Source organism: Athene noctua, chromosome Z (genome assembly GCF_965140245.1).
Source record: "Athene noctua chromosome Z, bAthNoc1.hap1.1, whole genome shotgun sequence".
Taxonomy (NCBI): Eukaryota; Metazoa; Chordata; class Aves; order Strigiformes; family Strigidae; genus Athene; species Athene noctua.
In genome coordinates this window covers 73,718,733-73,738,823 of record NC_134077.1, presented here as the reverse complement: position 1 = coordinate 73,738,823, position 20,091 = coordinate 73,718,733, and the positions used below count along the sequence as shown (strand labels likewise).

The following is a 20,091-nucleotide window of genomic DNA, read 5'->3' as shown; positions in this document are numbered from 1 at the left end:
GACAGAACTGGGAATACTTGTCAATAGTAACACTGCCAAATATTTTATATTGTGAAAGCCCAGACAGATTCTTTGTCACTGGAATTACATGTATTTCAAGTAGCCTGGGTCATCTGTCTATATGTCTTTTTTTTTTTTTTAAATCTTTACAAGCAATGAATATTCTAATTCTGCTATTAGCTAAGCAATACTTCTCTCATTTTCAGGAGAAACAATGACAAAAAGCTAGAGCCTGATCTTAATATACTAGTGTGGTTGGGAATAATGTTTATGGTTTTCTGCTACAAGGGGTAGGGAATTTAGTCTAGAGAAATGGTGTGTTACATGGGGCTTCTTTAGCTCAAGCTGATTCTAATTTTATGATGTGTACTTGCATATGACCTTGGGAGAAATACCAAAAAGCAGTTTTAACTCTCTGTGCATCACAGTTCTTCCCTATTTCTTTCTTGTGGACCGTGACTGTTGTAGTTGCAATTCAGCCTACTTGATGGGGGGCAGTATTAGCCAGACAGCTCTTCTCACTGCCTTTGGATAGGAGACCTAACAGTGACAGTAACTGTAAAAGAGTGTCAACCATCAGGTTCGGCCTTGAATAAATTAGAAACATATTTCCAGTGTCCAGTTAAAATACTGCTTTGTGACATACATTTAAGCTTCTTTCTGTATGCTTGTACCAAAAAATAGTACCCATCCACTATGAAACCAATTGTACAGACAGTATTTGTTTTCAGAAGTGAAAACTAAAATGTTGGAGGTTTTCTCTCTCTGTTTATGAAAGGAGAGTATTCTTTTGAAATGGTCCTGATTGTTATTAATACCAGGAATCTGCTAATCTGTCATTCTAAATTTTAAAAATTCATTTGTCAACTAAAATAACAAATTTTCTGTAAGGAAAAGCTAAATATGAAACTATTTCATTTTCTCTGTTAATATTTAAATATTAACTTATTTATCTTAGCTAATTTTTTTCTTCCCATCAGTTGGAACTCAATCACATGCCTGTTTGCTTCTGGGCATGGATTGATTTTTATTGCAGTGGTAGTTAGCCACAACACCTGAAAGTGAGGCCTTATTGTGTAAGGCATTGTATAAATTCATAGTTGATATTTCCATTCTCAAAGAGTTTAAAATCTTATTAAATGCACAAATTAAAGGCTGTCCTTACTGACAGGTAATGGAGGCAGGTACATACCAACATTGAAATACACTCACAGGTTGCATTGTGAATACACGATGGAAAGCTCCTGGCCTCAGGATTTTACGGTCACATTAAGGAAAATGCCAGAAGTTTTTAGATTTTTGACCCGAGTTTTTAATCAACAAGAAGTCTTTTTATGAGGGATGCTTTTTGTTTCTGCTAACGCTGGGGATTTTTGTTACTTGCTGTGATCATCCTCTTTAAAATAAAATATTAAAAGATTCCATACTTTAAGGGAATGGTAGTTTTGATTTGATTAACATTACAACAGGAGTGTTAGTTTAAATATACTTATGTGTGGAAGCATGTATTTATATTGGGTTCTTTTATATGGGGAAAGGAGGTTTCTGATGGCATAAATATTTGGGGGTTTTGTTGTAGGGGTTTTTTTTGTCTGATTTCTGACTTCCATTCAGAAAGCAGACCAGCTAGCCTTTATGGAGAATCAATCCTTATTCTCTGTTTAATTTTTAGTCTTTGTATCAGTGAAGGAGCTTTCTGAGGCCAGTATGGAAGGACTTTGCCCTGTTCTTTCAGAACAGCCTTCTTCTGAAGGGTTCACACACGGTCCAAGAGAAGTCAATGAAACCATAGTGACTGAATTAACTTCACCTGATGAAAAAGTAAAGCAAATAGAAAACGTATTCGATCTCTGGAGTGGAAATCTTAAGGTATTTATTTTGTCACTGTTGTAGAATAAGTGAGAATGCAGGAAAAGTTGCAGTGTGGTTGCACTGGAAAATAGTGGTTTTCTTCTTGCTTTTTCATATTGCATAGAAGCACTAGAATATCTTGTTTCAATAACTTTGGAATAACTTTCTCTGTTAGGGATGTTCAGTAGTTATCATTCAGTAGTTCATTACATCTATAATATTTACAGATGTAAACAGCCTGTGTAATGAAGGCATCACTGTAAATGTCTCCTTAATTGCTAAATATTTTAAGATTAAAAGATTGGGGAGGAGGGAAATAATTTTACTAATTGCACTACTGTCATCCCTTTAACTTTTTAGACAAATGTTCTGGCTGAATTGAGAAAATGGAAACTTAGTTTGATCGAACATCACAAGCTTCAAATGAGACAAGAAAAAGAAAAACATGCCGCACATGTGAGACAACTGGGCAGTGAGATAGAAAACCTGAAGGAGTTGCTACATACTTATGAAATCTCTGTTGGCAGGAAAGATGAGGTAGTAATTCAGTTTAATAATTCAACAGTTCCTTTCTCTAAAAACACCTGCACTGAATCTCATTGAATGAAATTCTTCTTGCAGCAAGTAACATAGAGAAGTAAATAACGTATTTAGACTGTATAGTAGGAAAAGAATCATTGTTGCTTGTACTGTTGCCCATACTAACCATGGAAACTTAACATGTTGTATGTACATATTCTGCATTGTTTGCTTCTTAAATATAGGGTCTGTTTTTGTTCCTTATTTATTTCATGAAAATCACACTGGCTTAGATGAGTCTGTTAGCTCTTACACTTCAAAAGCCTTTAATATTTCAATGTTTGGATTGGATTTCTTGAATGTTAAATGGGCAGCTGTCTCCTAAATGTTAAAGTCTATGTTTCAGAATTCTTAGGAACTGTACATTTATGCATATTCTTAGAATGGTACATTTGGGGTCTGAGTTACGCTTTTCTGATACCAACAATATCAACAACTTCAAAATTAACCAGAATTGTGGAAATGGATATAAAATGTTGGCAACCGCACAATCCCATAACATAATTTAATCCTCTTATTGCTGTCTTGAGTTTTTAACCTTCAGAACACTTAACAAGTTTTGGGTTTTTCATTCCTATTTACATTTTTGTCCTGGTTTTAAAAACATCCACTGAAGGAGTTAAGATAATGTTCTGTGTCCATCTCTCAAAAGCAGTCTAATCTTAGAGACCAAGCAAGTATAAATGTAACATTACAAGAGCAGGACTAGTATAATATCTGTTAACTAGTACATATGTGCAGAGCCATGGTTATATCAGTGTATACCATTCAAACAGATCTAATTCCGTTGGACATCATTGTGTGTCACTCATTTAAAGCACCATAATTCTTGATGATACTTTGAAAGCAGTATTTTTTTTCTGCTTCCACAGAAATTAGTTCTGCAAACGATTTTATAGTTCTGTTTCTAAAAAAAAATGTTTTCTGTAGAAAATTATTATTGCCACCACCTTAATGTAGGTGGCAGTGCTTCCATATATCACACCATATTTATCAAAACTGCTGTATTCTGGTATGGGCATAACCCAAGGTCCAGCAGCCTTACAAATATTGTGAATACTTTAACTTCTTGTTTTCACATTATAGCTCTTTCAAGTACTTTTTAGTGCCAGAAATATACTAATAAAGAAGCATGGATTTAGGCTAAGACTTCTAGTGTGTATAAACAGGTAATGCAGCATCAAAAGGTGAATGTTTTGTATTAGTGTATGACACTTTTTCAACAAAAGTAATTTATATTAATTTCCCTTTTTATTTTCTTCTTGATTTGTTGATGATTTATGCAAATTTACTTCTAATTTTGGATAAATTCATTGTTACTTAAAGAGCTGAGACTATTCAGTTATTCTGAAACTGCAAAAAGTTAAAATTATTTAGCTTAACATACAGTATTCTGAAGAACTCATTCTTAAAAATCTAGAGATGGATCAGTTTAAATTACTTTAAATGTATCAAATTGACCTTTATTTGTTTCTGACTGATATTTTTAACACCTTAAAGAAACCAAGCGTTTTCCCAGTAATATTTCATTAAACATTCTGCAGATTGACAGAAACAGTTTGTATGAAATCCTGTACTGAAACAAGTCAGGAGTTTTTTACTATTTGCTAGATAACTTCGTTGATTAAAGGGTAAACTTTATCTTACATCAATGACATGAATGATATTTATATTCAATAATTATTGCATGTAACATATGCAGTATAACATCTTAAGATATGTTAGCATATAACATCATAGAATATTGTTCTTCACAATTTTTATGCGGTAGTTAAAATAATTTTACATGAGTCCCAAGATTGGTCACTGTTGCCCATTGGAGTTGCTCAGATATGACTGACGTCAGAATCTAACTTAAGAAGTTAGGCAAAAATATAGAGAAATACTCAGTGTTTTGCTGTACCCAGTTTGCATCATGCATAGCCTAATTTTCAGTCAAGGAACCTCAGCTGTTTCTGTATGCTAATTAAAACATCTTCAGACATTGCTGATAAAAGTCCCTAATTGCATTCTCTGTCCAGTAGGCTACCTTTACTCTCAAATGTTTTAATTGCTATAGGCCTATATGATATCTTTCAGGAGAACTTTTAAAGAGAATAACAGTTCTTAATCAGATTTTTCTAGTTTTTAGCAACGCCTTTGCTTGTTTATTTTGTTTGGACAATTGAATAAGCTTTCTTCAGATAAAGCGATTCTTTATACTCCAGTTAACTAATAATGCATTAAACCAAACTTTTTATATTGATGTTCCTGATTTATCAAAATGGTCTTTGAAATAAGTGATTCTTCTGTCCTTATGAACATTTAATTATAGGGATATGCAGCACAGAAGCCTGCATATGTAGGATGAAATAACAATCCAGTTGAACTTTTCCTGAAGCTACACAGGGGAAGTGTTTTAAATGCCACAGTCTGAGTGTTGAAACTACAGGAATTTTACTTCTGATTATTGTTTCCTTCTTGATTAGAGTGAGAAGATTCACTAGAAAGTGACTGTTAAAAACAAATGCTTTAAGTGAAAAATAACTGACATATAAGTACATTCTATTTGACCTTACAAAGATCACAGCTATTCAAACAGTGTTAATAAATATTTTTGCAGGTGATTACTAACTTGACCCAAGCATTAGAAAGGCAAAAGGAGAGAATAGAGTTGATGAGAAAGTTTACACTGTGGAGGATTAAACATGTTAAAGCCAAACAAGAGGTATGTGTCCAAAATAAAAATGCAATGAAAATGAAACCTCTGAACTCAAAAGGATCAGAGTTGCTGCAGTTCCTTTTACAGTTTGAATAAATTACAGTGTTTCTATTTTGATGTGTGGACGATGTCAAATAACAGTTTGAAAATATCAGTTCTAAAAAGAGCACTGCTATCGGAATACTCTCTGAGATGGGAAAAACGTCAAACCTATACTTGTCTTATATTGCTCCAATCACCATAGTTTACAGTATCTATGTTTTGAAGTAGGTGCCAAGGGAATGTCTGCCTAAATTTCAAATATGTTACGTTTGAACAGTGATATGATACAGTTTAATTACTTTCACAATTAAAACTTCAGCTGCCCTCTTCTCTCACATTGCCAAAACGTGAAGTAGCTAAGAGCTAGTTGCACACAACATGTTGGGCGTTGCGTTGCATAACATTAAACAGTCTACTAAGTGAAGTATGACAGGAAAGAATGGTCCTATGTCAAGACTGCAAACGTTTAGCATTCCAGGCTGTTAAGAAGGAGAAGCTGTATTAGGGACCTTTGGTATAAAGATTCCTAGCTAGGCTCAAGTTCATTGACACTATGCAAAACTGTGCTGATTTTCAGAGAGAGATAGCCTTTTCTCCTTTCCTTCCCTCCTGTCTTAGAATTTATTAATAAGTTGGAGTCTGTTTTTTACTCTGCTTTTTTTTTTTTCTAATTAATTTCTGAAAAAATAATTGAATGCTAAAATACTTTACTAGAGACTATTTTGAAATAGAGTAGAATAATAGAATTGTCTTAAAGGACTTTTTAGAGCATCTTGAAGTCTAAATTAAAAAGATAGGTGTTTCATGCTAGTCTTCTGCAATCTTTGTAGCTGCAGGTTTTACATGATTCCTGCAGTGAATCAAAATGTGCCACGTACCCACTAAATGGCTTCATACTTGTATGGTTACACCATATATGTGAGGTGATTGTTCAAATGCCATTAAGCTAAGAGTAAAAACGCTGTTTTGTGTAAGCTAGAAGTTCACAAATATGGTTTCTCATACTTGGGACAGTAGCACTCGGTGATGTGTACAGGAAGAAATATTGAGCTGCTGATGCTATGTTTATATATCACTTCACTGTGGCACAAGTAACATAGTTTAAGTGTTCCTACTGTGGTCTGTGTAGTAAGTTGTAAGAGCATCATCCACACTCTCTTGAGTGCTTAAATTTTTAGGAAACCTAAGCTTGCATGTGATATGGTTATATTTGTTTCCTAAGGAATATGCCAATAGAATAGCAGACAGACAATTCCGGACAGCTTTGATGAAGAAAGTATGGGCAGCATGGCGCTCTCTTAGTGAAGAAAAATGGAAAGAAAAAGTAGCAAAAGCCTGTCAGTCAAGGGCAGAAGATGTCTGTGTTCAGCTCACCAATGATTATGAAGCCAAAATTGCAGAGGTAAAATAAGGTTGTTTCTTTTCATTCTTTCTCTCCTTTATTCCCCACACCACGCCCATCCCTCTGATGTGTCTCTTTCTCAGCAAAGTTGAAAAACATGGGAGCTCTGTTCTGTTGGAAGGTCGTGAAGTACACAAGATCTGAGGAGATTTAAGATATCTACTGTGGTTTCTAGATGTGGCTTTTTTCCCCTGCATCTGATATAAAATGTTGCTGATCTTCACACACATGTGAAATAAATTGGACTGTTCCTGAAATGAGACATATCTCTGCACACTAATAGGGATGTTATTCGTTTTCTAAGAGGACACTGTTAATATTGGCTATGCATTTTCAGGTCTTACTAAAGAAGGCAGTGGAAATAGAAGATCATTATTATTATGAATAATCATGATGAGTACATTTTTTTTTCCAGTAATAGCTACTCTGTTAAAGGCTGAATTTAAGTTTGGTTTTGCCTTCAACTTGCCAATTAAGCTTGTTAAAGAATATTCAGAGCTTAACATGAACTTATCAACATGTGCAGTGCCGCACAGGAAGTAAATAAAGTTTTAAAATATACATTTTTAAAGCTTTGTATTTTAACAAGAAATTAAACCTAGAATTTTAAGAACAGGCTTACCAAATGTGGCTTACTAGCACAAAAGCAGTAAGTAGTGAGTTTCAAAGGTAACTTGGTCTGTCTTTTCTTGACAGTTTTTTACGGTAGCCAGAAAAAAAGAGATTGCTGAAGACAATTCACCCTATGCTTGAAGAGTTTTCTGGGAACACTTATTCTTCTGTTGAGCAAATCCATGTTCCTGTGAAAATCTAGCTTGTGCCAGATGCCTAACTTCTGAAAGATAAAAACTTGCAAGATAAATTTCTGCTTAGCTGGCTGTGTAGTGTCTGACAGTCAAATATGACTCTTGTCCTTGGTGTGCTGTAGTACAAAGAAATGACAAGTAGCTGTTCATCGCTGGTGAACCTGAGATTTTGAAGTGAAAATGCGTATCTTTGTAAATGTAGTAAGTGAATTTTAAAGCTAATTGAGGAATATGTTTGTAGTTTGTCTTCAGAAGTACAAGATAGCTGTTTCTTTATTATCTTTTGTAGCTAACTGCTACTTTGGAACAGACAAAAGCTGAGATTCTGCGACTTCACAGTGAAAGAGAACAGTATGAAGACACCATGAAGAAAGCCTTTATGCGGGGCGTGTGTGCTTTGAATCTGGAAGCAATGACCATGTTTCAGGGCAAGGACAGTAGGACAGATCCTGGTCAGTATGAAAAATAGTTATAATCTGGGGTGTGTAGGTTTTTGTTTGGTTTGTTTGTTGTTTATTTAAAATGATTCTTATTTTTTAAAATTTTTTATTTAATATGAGGACTTGTGGCAATACAGAGTTTATCAAACTCCTACTGCTTTAAAAAGTCATGTTGAATTTGTTGAGAAATGTTCTGATGCACTGCTTTGGTTGAAAGGTGGAAGATGTTCCTTTCATCTCACTTTGCTGGGAGGGTGGTAATCTGTAGCTAAAGTCAGAACGAGAAGCCAGGGATGGCTATTCTAAAAATACTGTGGAAGATTACCCAGAATTCTGTCAGCACCCAGGTTATGGGTGGGTAATGGAGAAATCCTGGATAACCCTCCTATTCTCTGGAATCTTAGTGTGAAATGAATCTGCCTGTCCCAGATACCTCTCCCTTCTTTCTTAATCTTGCCTTTTAATGCAAAAAGGGCAAGTAAATCTCCCAGGTTTTGTATTCAGTTGGAGTTCTGTGCCTGAACTGGAAACACCAGTGTAATTATACCACCAGCACACTCATAAAACTTGTGCAGCCACACAGGAAAGAGCTACACACTCTTAGAGATGTAATGAAATCATGCCCTCAGACTGAGACAATCTGTATCAGTAAGAGCATAATCATGCTGGTGCAGCCATCTGTTAAAGAGAAAATAGCTGTGCCAGCAGGAGTGTCACAGCTGTATGTGTGGCTTAACAACCAGCTGTACTGGCAGCAGTTGTTAATGGCCTTAGACTAGTAACTTCAGTTGCTGAACTTGATCTTATACCAGAAGTTTCTGATCTAACTCAGAGATATTCCTCTCCAAAAATGTAGATATGAAGAGGAAATAAAAACTTGAAGAAGGTGTAAGAGGGTACTTACCTGAGCAGCTGTCTGAATCTGTTAAATATATGCAGAATTTGTGCAGTTGCTTAGGAAACTAGAATATGACATTGGCTAAGTGCAGTAGCTGTGTGCTAGTTAAAACATAGGGTCAGTATTTGGGGAAGGTCAAGAATGAATAATTCCTTGATGATACTGAATTTTGGAATAAAGTTACAGGGCATTGACCAAGTTCTTTATTTTTCACTCTGTTACAAACTAAGAACTACTCTCTCTTGAAGCTCGATCTTGCATTTGTTTGTTTATTGTTTTCTAAAAGCATGCAACAGACTATGGGTCTCCTTAATAATGATGGGTAACTGAGTGGTGCAAAATAGGAAAGCACTGTTTCTGTAAACCTGTAAAGAAGACGGTAAGTAGGAAGGAAATGAAGAAAACTGAGCTTTAGAGCTGCCATGACCAACTCCTGGGGTTTGTGGACAAAACATTTTGCTTGATTTTTACTGTGAAGCATGAGCTGATAGTCTACACAGTACCTGGAGATTTTGCTGGGCTGGACAATGCTGGGGTGGCTGTACCCAACTTTTTGGATATCCAGCATCATGCTTTTTAATTTCCTGTGGTTAGTGCAGTCCTCATCAGGCTTCATCACCTCTCACAGTCTCTGTTGTCCTTAGTCCCATGCCTGCCATGTTCTTCTGCTGCATCTTGTACCGCTTTCTCCCCTGCCCTACACACACTATCTCTTTCTTGGTACAGCCGGACAGTGCTTTTATTGAAGTTACATAATTATTTAATACAGTTGTACAACTGTTTATTTGCATTCTTCCTCAGGTATAACAGAACAGTGATCAGGACATCAGTGGACTTCAAACATCACATCCGATAATTATTGTGATTTGTTCTAGTCTTGTAATCTGTGGACATTAAAACTTCTATGTGCCAGTATTAGTCAGTGATTATATACTTATATGAACACTGCACTGCCACCTGCTGTCCTTGGAAATAAAAGAATTTGATCCCTTTAAAGATTTATTAGGTTATTATAATGTACATTTAATATACATATAATATACAAATAACATATATATACTATGCATTATAATGTAGGTTATTAATAGTGTGCAAGTATCACCATCTTAATGGGTCCATAACATTTGGAGTCTATGTTGACGGTCTAAAATTCATCTGGCCTATTTACTGATAACTATTTTTAAAATTATATTATTTTTAACCTCTATGTATTTAAACACTGAAGCTACAAGAATTCATTACTTTCTACTTAAAAAACCCTAACACTGCTTTTTTAAGTAAAATAGATCAGATCTGATTGGTCTGTAACTTGTGTCTTGGTCCTGTCTGTGCTTAAACTTAATGTGTGTGTGCACATACATATATATGTACAAAATGCATATTCTGGCAAACTTGTACTGTTGAAATCTTTGAGTATTTTACCAATTTGAACTACCTTCCTTATATCTTTCCTGCTTGTTTCAAGAGAAAAAAAAATAAAAAATCCTGCAACTACCACATAGTGTCACTCTAGTCCCTGGAATGAGCAAAGTTCTCTTGTCCTGGAACTGCTGCTAGCATCATCTGCTTCAGAAATAGGAGAGTAAATAAGAATACCACTCTCTGCTTCCTTTAAGGAAGTTTGTATTCCGAAGGAAAAAGCTGAAACTGCTTGGAAAAGCTATTGGGCTTAGGTCTACAGATCTTACTTCCCCAGGATGTCTGCATTGCGAGACAAAAGAATCCTGGATGGATTCTGAGCAAACTCAGGCTTACCCAGCTGATGAGGGGACATGAGGGCTGTAGGGTGCCTGTAGCTTGTCAGAATGGGGCCAGTGTCAAGCCATTGTATGTAGAGATGAGATGCTGCTGAGCATGATCTACAGCTCCTTGAAATTGCAGTATGTTCTCAGAAAAGTTAAAAATAACATTTTATTTTACTGACAGTGAGCCCCCCAAGAATCTTATGCTCGCACAGAACTCCATTGTGACCCTTCTGTGTTTTGCTGCTCTCTACCTGAACTGGATTTTGGCCCTTAGCACAAAAGCAGCTCTTGCACGCTGGATTTAGTAGTGGTTAGCAGTATGGAGAACCTCATTTGAGGTTCTTTGCACTACAAGTATGAGACAAGTGCCGCACATACGTTGAGGCGTAACACAGAAACAAGCCTCTTGGAAAATAGTATTTCCAAACATCTGACAAGAAGTGTCAAATACAGGAATGTTTATACATATATACACCTATAAAGAACAGGCTGATCCTTTTAATTAGATTATACAGAAATCCCCAAGGAATAGTAAAATTTTTACTGACTTATCTCTTTTTTCCCACTTAGGGTTTGCTAGATTATGTCCTGATCCCATTACTTTGTGTTTCTAATAACAGATGTAGGAAGTAGGAGAAATGATAACAGTACCATTGTTGCAGGAAGGCTACCTCCTTCACAATATAATCTGCCCTCACCACCACCTCCACCAGCAACTACACTTCAGCTGGAAGACATGGTAAGCATATAGCTGGAACAGAACTGTATCTGCTTGTGACAAAAATGAACTTCCTTAGTTGGAGCTTTTTAAAAGTAAATGCCATAGCACGTTAGTTGATGGAATCTGAAGATGGTCTAAGTGTAAAAAGAAACCTATGGGTATGTTCAGACTCCATTGTGTAAATTAAGTGACTGGGGCACAGCTGCTGTGACTTGCTATACTTTCATTAAGCTCTGGGTTTTATTTTACTGAAAATATGTTAAAATAATGAAGACAGTGTCACTATAGTAAGCAGAATTTGGTCTGTACGGTTCTGTCTGGAAAAAAGCTGTTAAAGAGTTTTTTTACAAAAAAAATGAACTTAATATAATCTCAAAAGAAGAAAAGCTGACTTGAAGTTTTTTCTTTAACGGTGTAACATACATAGACACTGAGGGAACTCGGCTTGTTGTCCTGTTATGGCAGCTTAGCCAGATGATTATCTAGTAGCCTGGATGTTCTGAACCTTCCCTGGAGTCATTCTGAAGCTGCTGCTTGTAAACCAATTGTAAAACAATTTCACGCTAGAGTACAGGTTAAGACAGATAAGATGTGCTTGCCTCTTTTCTGATTTTTCATCCTAATAGTTTGAAATGTAATTCATACAATTTCTACAATTTTTAGACAACCATTTTTTAAACAAAACCAACAGTAAAACTAGAGATAAAATATCTGCAAAGAAGTTAAATTTAGAAGGTTAATTGCAATAGACAAAAAACTGACTATCTGAAGAGTAAAGCTGTATTTTCTAAAAAGTTATACTCTTTTTATAAACTCTGGTTCCCTTTACAGTTTTCTACCCACCTGGGTCATGCAAACACTTCTCAGACCAGGCTAGATTCTCATTCTCCAGGAATAATCACTAGCACAGCTGCAGGATCCGGTGTGGCGTCAACTCAAAAACTGGTAACATGTTAAAATTAACTTTTTTATTTTTTGAGGCATAATTACACCAAATATTAGTTTGGTTATCGTTGTTTTCGCATCTTTCAGAGCAACACAAGTACATAGTTGAGGAAACTGTCATAGGGTTACATAGCTGTGTGGACACTAGCTTTCAAATGCTTATTAATGTTACAGAAAACCATTTAAGACCAGTTTTAAATTCTTTTTGGAGGGGAGAGGGAGAAGTGTGATAAAATGAAGGACAGAAGAGTATATGTACACTTACAGCAGGAACAACTGGTGTTTCACATGATACCATTTTGTTATGGAAAGAATATGCTTTACTTCAGCATGCAGCTGTTTGAAATGCCTCTCTCATTCCCTGTTCTGTAGTTGTTAAACTGTCCTTTTCACTTTTCTCCACTGCCTTCTTCATTGCTCTCCTTTCTTTTTCCCATCTAATACAGTTTGCTACTAGCTGTCAGAGAAAGATGCAGCATTTTACTGCATTGAATTTTTTTCTTCTATCTGCTATGTCACTGCTAGAGACTGTCCAGGGTGTTAGAAGTGCCTGCAGCTGTCTGTCACTCGAGTATGCAGCCAGTGAGCAAACCTAAACTATTCAAGCTGCTTGATTTTTGTCAAATTAGCATTATTCCCCTCAGGATAGAAGTCACTTGCTCAAAATGCTATCTCAGAATGGAAAAAGATGGAATAAACAAGGTTGCAACTAGGTGGAGCAAACTCAGTGACATGTAACATAACTGGATTACCTGCAACATCCCAGGTTCCGTTTACGTACAATGGCTGGCAAAACTAAGCAGACATACTAGAGCATTAAATAATAGGTTTTGAATTTTTTACCAACTAATACTTAATTTATTTGTAGCCCATGGCAAAAGTAATAACATCTGCTCAACAAAAAGCAGGAAGAACAATCACTGCTCGAATCACAGGCCGACCTGATATGGGACAAAAAGCCAGAATTTGTGGTAGTTTAGCAGTGATGGGAGTTGCTCCACCCATGAGTTCAGTCACTGTTGAAAAACATCATCCAGTCACTCAGGTAAGTCAGAATTACACTTGTAACAATATTCTTATTACAACACATCTGGTAGCAGTTTAAAGAAAAATGACCATAGTGAAGAGGTATTGAGACAAGGCTCAGATCTGAGGTCTGTTTAAAATAACGAACAGTAGTACTGTGTTTGGGCTGGGTAGAAGGCACAGTCTTGACTCTCTTTCTTGGCCAGCTCTTCTGTGACTCTTCCTCTTCATAGAAGTGGTCAGTTGGTACAGCAGTGTTAGGTGACATCACCATGCAACCACAGTTTAAAGACAAGCTTCATGGTGCATAGCATGAAGAGTGACTGAATCAGAGGTGATACAGCTTAGCCTGATAGGCTGAACGTTACAAATTACTAGGGTGAAAAATAAACACCTTTTCCTAAGACAATCAAATTAATCAAGCCTGATGCTTGTTGTATTTTGAGTCCTATTCCCACCATTTATCCTGAAGAAAACACTGAAATAATTAATAATTCATAGGGTGTGAAAGCACCATACAAGATGACTGTAAAGTGGCCAAAATAGTCTAGGCAATCACTATACTTCTAGACCAGTCTGAGAAAAAAATAGTTTTAACTGAAGGTGTATGAAACACTTGGAGATATCTTTTTTCTATTTTAACCTGTAAACTAGGATCTGAGTTTTCTCTGTGCTATCTGAAAGTCCAGTTTCTCTTCACTGATACTGCCAGAACAAGCAGGGCTACATCAGATCCCTTAATCTGAGCTGGAGTTACTGGTAACAGTCTGTGTGAGGGATGTTCTGCTTTCACTTATTTCCTGTGGTGAATCAGAACCCTGTGGCAGGATGCACATAGCTTTCAAGAATTTGGGCTCCTAAGCAGAAATTCATATCTAAATTGTATGTCCTTAGAGGATTAGAGGTTTGGTGTGAGACTTCTTTCATTTAGGACAATTGCTGGATTCAGAGTGTGTGACTGGTGCGGCAAGTACAGTACCTCAACTACTCTACCAAAACCTGACTTCTAAAAACATAATAAATGTGTTAATCCCAGAGATACATTCCATATATTCTTTCTGAAAATAAATGCCTAAGTGGAAGTCAACCAGATCAAAGCATTTCTCTTGAATTAATCTGATGGGAGAGAGTTTACCGTGATTAAAAGCAGAATGACTACTGTTCATTGCAGTAAGGTGGCTAGTTTTTTGGGGAGAAAAATAATTGTTGTTAAATAAATGCAAACATTTTCCTTTCAGAGACTTCCTCATAGCAAATACTGAACTTCAAAAGGAAAATTGGCAGGATTAAATTATCACTACAGAGGAAAATTCTGAACAATTTGGTAAAAACAAACAAACCAACCTTCAAATAAGATTGAAGTGGTAACAGTTTAGGGTACATAGTTAACTGGAAGTTTAGCACTTTATGTTCTAAAAAGTATATTACAGGTAAGGAAGGAAAAAAGTTACTCATTCTGTAAAAGTAACCTTTTTTTTTTTTTTTTAAGAGGTGTATTTCAGTTTCCTGGATTGCAAATCTCTGTTTAAACTACAGCTCTCTTAGAGTCATTTTAATGGCAATATTTTTGTACCAATAAGTGTTTTGATGTATCTGATTACTTTTCAGCAAACCATTTCCCAAGCCACTGCTGCTAAATATCCTCGAACTGTGCTCCATTCTTCTGGTTCTACCACTGAGAGACCTGCAGGACAAGTTGGGCGAATGCTTCAGGGCCAAACTCATACCAGTGTTCAGTCAATAAAAGTTGTTGACTGAGTGAATATCTTTCTCACCAGTGGGGGTTTTTATAAAGGTACAATTTAAACCTCTGCTACCAGGGCATAAAGTATGTATCATGTTTTTACCCTTTTCTAAAAAAAATTTATTTGAAAATAAAAGTGCTTTTATAGTAAACATCTGGAGGGGAAAAAAAGAACTTGAAATGTTATTCTACCTCCAAACTATTTGAGAACTTATTTTATTAAGATAAACACTTCTTGTTTAAGGAATCTTGTGCAGACTTTTAAATAAAGGATAGAATGTGATTTTTGTCTCAATCTCTTTCTTTAGTCCCAATGTTACTAACATCTACTTTCAAGTGAAAATTAAATTTATTTTTGTCATATATGCTTTTAGTTGCTTATGCAGCTAAGTGTAGTTTACATGCATTTTAATTATATATTACAACAGAATACTTAAATGAAGAATAACAGGGTGATATCCTTAACCCCCAGAGTGTGACTTGGGCCAGGTGAGGTATCAGTCCATCAAATTGTTAAACATTCTCTTTTTCCAAGCTGTGCTGCAGAACTTGATGCATACCTGTCAGGATCTAAGAATTTGTGATCTTAGATCCCTAATTACAAAAACTGAGGATTTACCAGTCTGCTCTTTATATTTCTGTGTTGTTCTGCAGCCATGTCAAAACAGGTTGCACACAAGAGGGCAGTTAGGCATAAGGCTTCAGACTAAGATACAGATCATCATCTTTTTAGTACAAACAATAAGATTCAGTACAAAATAATGCTAGCTATATATAGACAAGGCAATTCAATTCTTCTATTACATGATAAAACTACTACTATTTTGTTAGAAAAGATTACAAAGATAGACATTTAACGTAATTTTTCAGATATGAAATGTATTCAATGAGAAAACCTTTAAACAAGTTCAGCAAGACACTACCAAATATTAGTTTGAGACATGAACAAGAAATAGGTAAGTAACTGCTATATGTGTTAAGTATTAAATATCAAATGGGGTTTTTTGAGTATGTAGATAAGGTTATGCCTAATAGAAAATTATGCAGCCAGCTACACATGGTTTTAGATATTTGTGTATTCTCACTACATAAATCAAATGCCGAAAAAGAAAGACATGCCCTAATCCTAGCAAGACTTTATAAATACTGGAATCCCAAATGCGATCAGGTGCCAACCTATTTCTGCAAGTGTTGATTTATACCCATAATTTTCACTTACTAAATTTAATTTCTTTCAGGTAGAAAACATCTTATTTACATTTCATGTCAAACATAAAATAGCTTAATTTGCAGTTCCAATACAGAATTAGTGTATCAATGTTAAGCCAGATATAGAACTTGTAGGGGAATGGTTCTTGTTTAGCAGTATAGTCATAAATTGTCAGCCAGCCATTTACTCTTAAATAATTCTTTAAATCATTGTGTAGCAAGCATATGAGAAAGAACTAACCAATATTTCAGGAGTGCAGGTTCTTCTAGCTTCGAAAAAGCCATATAACTGAATTTATTTCCAGAAAAGATATTATTTGTATTTGAAGTCAGTTTCCATCTGGCATGTAATTCCATCATATATGTCATGTTTCATTGACGAACTCATGAAATTGCACATTTTCTGAAGTCCGTGTCAATGTTACTTGCAGCTCTGATTTTCTCTGTAAGGAGGAGAAAGTGCTTGCTTGATATGCTCTGCTTTCTACAAAGTCAGACTAATCTAACTGAAGAACAGCCAATCACACTTCAACCATGTTTGCAGGACAAAGGAAGCAAAGTGTGCACATTATCTTCTTTTAGAAATCTCAGGACTTACTTGAATGCTCTGCCTCAAGAAACTGAACCCCCCAGCAAGGGCAGAGTCCCAGAAAAGAAAAGATGTTTTCCAGCTCTGTCACAGTCACACCTTCCCAGCACCAGCAGGGACCTCAGCACCCCACTGCAGTCTTGCAGAGGACACTGTCATGTGCTCTGTAACAACTTACCAGCTAAATGCTGAAATCCTGCTTCCACCAGATCTTCGTATATATGCTTGACAGGATTCTGATGAGCCAGCAATATACCATGTAACCAGATGAGCAACATTCTGTTTCCATGTTCCTTATAACTTTTTTTCCCTATGCAATACACAAAGCATTTGTCTGTTCCATATGCTGGAAACAGTGTATTTTGTGCTTTTGCACTTTTAGAGTTCCAAGAGGTTTTAAAACCTACTCATTTATTCTTATTTCCTTTCTCACCTAGAAGCAAAATGAAGACAGACTTACAAAGGTTAAAAAAAAAAAATCTAGTTTTATCCTAAGGCTACTTTAAAGGGAGAAAAAAAAATGCTAATATGTCTTAAAATTCTTTTTTTCCTTTCATTTTTCCTCAACATGTGGAAATATACCCTGACATAGTAGTAAGCAAGTACAATGCATGCCACAGAAGCACTGCTTTACCAGTGCTTGAGATGCCTGAAACCAGAAACTGCTGTTTCATGACAGCTGTGGTGACAGAGCATGAACAAGGTCTTCCTCTGTCATAAGTTTCCCCAGGTCCTCACTTGAATCATGACCTGCAAGACCCTTCCATGCTGCTCACTGCTCCTTGATTTTGAAAGATGAAGGTTCCTTCAGGCCATAAGGGAGAACAGAAGTGGCCTGGTACTTCTGGAGCACCACTTCCCTGGAACAACGTTTGTATCCATTCACTGCTCTTTTCCATAATCTGAATAAGAGCACCATGGCCAGTGTGTATCTGTGATACACAATTTAAAAAGCGACTCTGCCTTGTGGTTTTTATAGCTTATGTATTATGTCTAGCCATTCAGATAATGTTACCTGTCCATTGTTCTTCAATAGCTTTAATTTGTTCTTCTGTGAACTTCCAGAACAGGGCCAGTTTTTTCCATTCCTGGGGTTTTAACTGGTTGTATGCTAGATTCCAAAGGGAGGAACGGATTTGCTTGGTCTGTGTATTATGATCTTGTTTGAAGGATAAGTCAAAGCCTGACCCATCATCACTATGAGCTAGATGTTCCTGAAAAAGAAAGCAGATGATAAATATTGTAATGAAGCTGGGAGCCTCTGCTTAGTGAAGACTCTGTCCCATACAGTCCTATGTAACTACTGACAGGTGATTTGCTCAGTGCAGGTAAAGGGCTAGTAGAAGTCTTTGAAGATGTCTTAGCATGGATGATGTTATTAGAGAACAGAAACGAAGCCCTCCTGTGCCTACTGCTATGTCTTAAGTTAAATGTGAAATGAACCACTTTCTTTCTGTGGCACTTGATACACAACAGCAAGGAACAGCAAGTACTACACCAGCACTGCTGTGCTCCTTGGCTCTGTCTACTTAATATGTCACATTTTGAACATGGTTGGGTTTCAACCACAGTTCTTACTCTTTCCTCTTGCTTCTCAAAGTGCTAAGTTCTCCCTCAGAAGAGGCTAGGCACCATCAGCATGGTGCTTGCTGAAGCTGTTCCCACCTCTGCACTGTCATTTCTGCTTGGCTGAAGCAGGGACTACCAGGTCATTTGATGGCAGCACAAGCCATTAGGTTTAGCATTCAGACCCCCATTCAGCAAAGTGTTTAAGCACCAATAAGCACTTGTGTGTTGTACTTGGATCTAGTTTTATTGCCTGCATAAGCAAAATCAGAAAAAAAAAAACAAAACTGCAAGCATTTTACTCTCCAGATTAAAAGTGATCTTGCTACCGTATGCGTGGCTGACCTGAAACAGGAGTGACAGGAGTTGCTTCTTGTTTGGGCACCTCTGCAAAAGTCATGTTTAGCAGTGATTTCAGCCCTACCTGAGTAACCCCATTCTTACTGTAGGTAAGCTCAAATAACTTCTATATTTGGTTTTGTTTACATGCTTGTCCTGTTTCAAATCAGTCTCTAAAGTGAAAATTGTCTTCAGGATGTTGATACAAAGCAAATACTAAGCAAAAAAGGAGATGGCAGCATGCCTCATTTTGGAAGTGCTAAGCATAGAATACTCCATTCCAGACAAAGTTCATAAAAATCCAAAGGGATATTTCCTAACCTTATGAGAGTCTTGCAAGAAAAAAAAAGAAATCTTAGTAACGGGATTGTTATGTATATTTGATTCCTTTTTTCTGGTGCAGACTTTATTTCATGCTTCCTGACACATGCAAGGTGAGGTTTAAGACATTCTACAGGACAGCTTCAGGCTCTCTCCACTTCAGTGTTTCTCTTTGGAAGTTTAAAAAACCAAAACCACTAAAAAAACCCCCACAAACAAACAAAAAAACCCCTTTTTTTCCTCCTTCCTTTGCAGCAGTACAGCTTCTCTTTGCTGCTAATTGTCTGTCTAGGCAGTGGCAGGGTGGGACAGTAACAGTAGCTCTCATATCCAGTCAAAAACAACAATAGAGAAGGGTTGGGTAGAAGCAGTAAATACAAAAAATGGCAAATGGAGAGAACAAGGTACTCACACGCTTTAGTATTGTGCACTTCCTCACAGCAACATGACATTTCCTTTTGTAAATGCCTTGTCACAGGTAAGTCAGCTCAATGTAGTAAAAAGACAGTTCTAGCAATAATGGTTCAAAATACTGTAGTTTCATATATGGTAACACCACCTGAACAGTATCATATTCCGTAACTGCAAGATCTAAGCTGCTCCCAAAGGCTGTGCTTCTAGCTTCAGGTAATGGGATACAAACACTTCTGTTTCTGTTTCCCAACATCTGTGCAACTCTTGCAGAAAACCATCTGCTTAAACATCTTTTCTTCTCCTCAGGCAATTCAGTAAACAATGCCAAGAGCTTAGGAGCATTATGGGCTCACTTGTCTTCTCTGGCAACAGATGACTTTGCTTCTAATTCCCCTTTAAGCGAAAAGAAACGATAAGGTGCCTGACAACTCCAGCTGGACTCATGCAAATCAAATACGCATTACACAGGGAGTTTGTGGAGATGTTTGTCATGAAAATTGACTGAACTGACAGTCAAGTGAATTCCTTTCACCAATCCTTTTGCCCCAGTTGGCTGGCTCTGGTGCTCATAGAATTACTTGCTCTACAGAAACAGTGTTAGCATGGTGGATGCTACAAGAGATGTCTTCTACTGCCTCACTAGGACCAGTATGTAAGTAAACAGTGTATTTGAGGGAGCCTGGCGATTTTAAACTGTACTGTGTCAAAACCCAGCAAATTTAACCAATTCTCAGGGAGCCTACATAAACCTAT

General features: G+C 36.6%; 2 protein-coding genes across 11 annotated transcripts in view; one reads left to right on the top strand and one right to left on the bottom strand.

Moving 5' to 3' along the window:
* The window catches only part of POC5 (POC5 centriolar protein), a 61,636-nt gene extending 45,158 nt beyond the window's left edge, over positions 1-16,478 (top strand). For 2 of the 5 annotated variants that reach the window (XM_074932010.1, XM_074932011.1), the window contains 9 exons: positions 1,673-1,869; positions 2,212-2,388; positions 5,033-5,137; positions 6,396-6,575; positions 7,671-7,833; positions 11,085-11,203; positions 12,017-12,130; positions 12,999-13,175; positions 14,765-16,478. In XM_074932010.1, the coding sequence (XP_074788111.1) occupies positions 1,673-1,869; positions 2,212-2,388; positions 5,033-5,137; positions 6,396-6,575; positions 7,671-7,833; positions 11,085-11,203; positions 12,017-12,130; positions 12,999-13,175; positions 14,765-14,914 (1,382 nt within the window). In that variant the 3' untranslated portion in view covers positions 14,915-16,478. The remainder of the gene's footprint in view (positions 1-1,672; positions 1,870-2,211; positions 2,389-5,032; positions 5,138-6,395; positions 6,576-7,670; positions 7,834-11,084; positions 11,204-12,016; positions 12,131-12,998; positions 13,176-14,764) is intronic. The other 3 variants (XM_074932015.1, XM_074932016.1, XM_074932014.1) reach the window with 2 other exon arrangements.
* Positions 16,426-20,091, bottom strand: part of ANKDD1B (ankyrin repeat and death domain containing 1B) — a 29,093-nt gene continuing 25,427 nt past the window's right edge. For 4 of the 6 annotated variants that reach the window (XM_074932017.1, XM_074932018.1, XM_074932019.1 and 1 more), the window contains 3 exons: positions 17,714-17,912; positions 16,877-17,008; positions 16,426-16,552 (listed from right to left, as the gene is read on the bottom strand). In XM_074932017.1, coding sequence (XP_074788118.1) covers positions 16,494-16,552; positions 16,877-17,008; positions 17,714-17,912 — 390 coding nt within the window. In that variant the 3' untranslated portion in view covers positions 16,426-16,493. Of the gene's footprint in view, positions 16,553-16,876; positions 17,132-17,713; positions 17,913-20,091 lie in introns of all 6 variants that reach the window. The other 2 variants (XR_012635520.1, XM_074932021.1) reach the window with 2 other exon arrangements.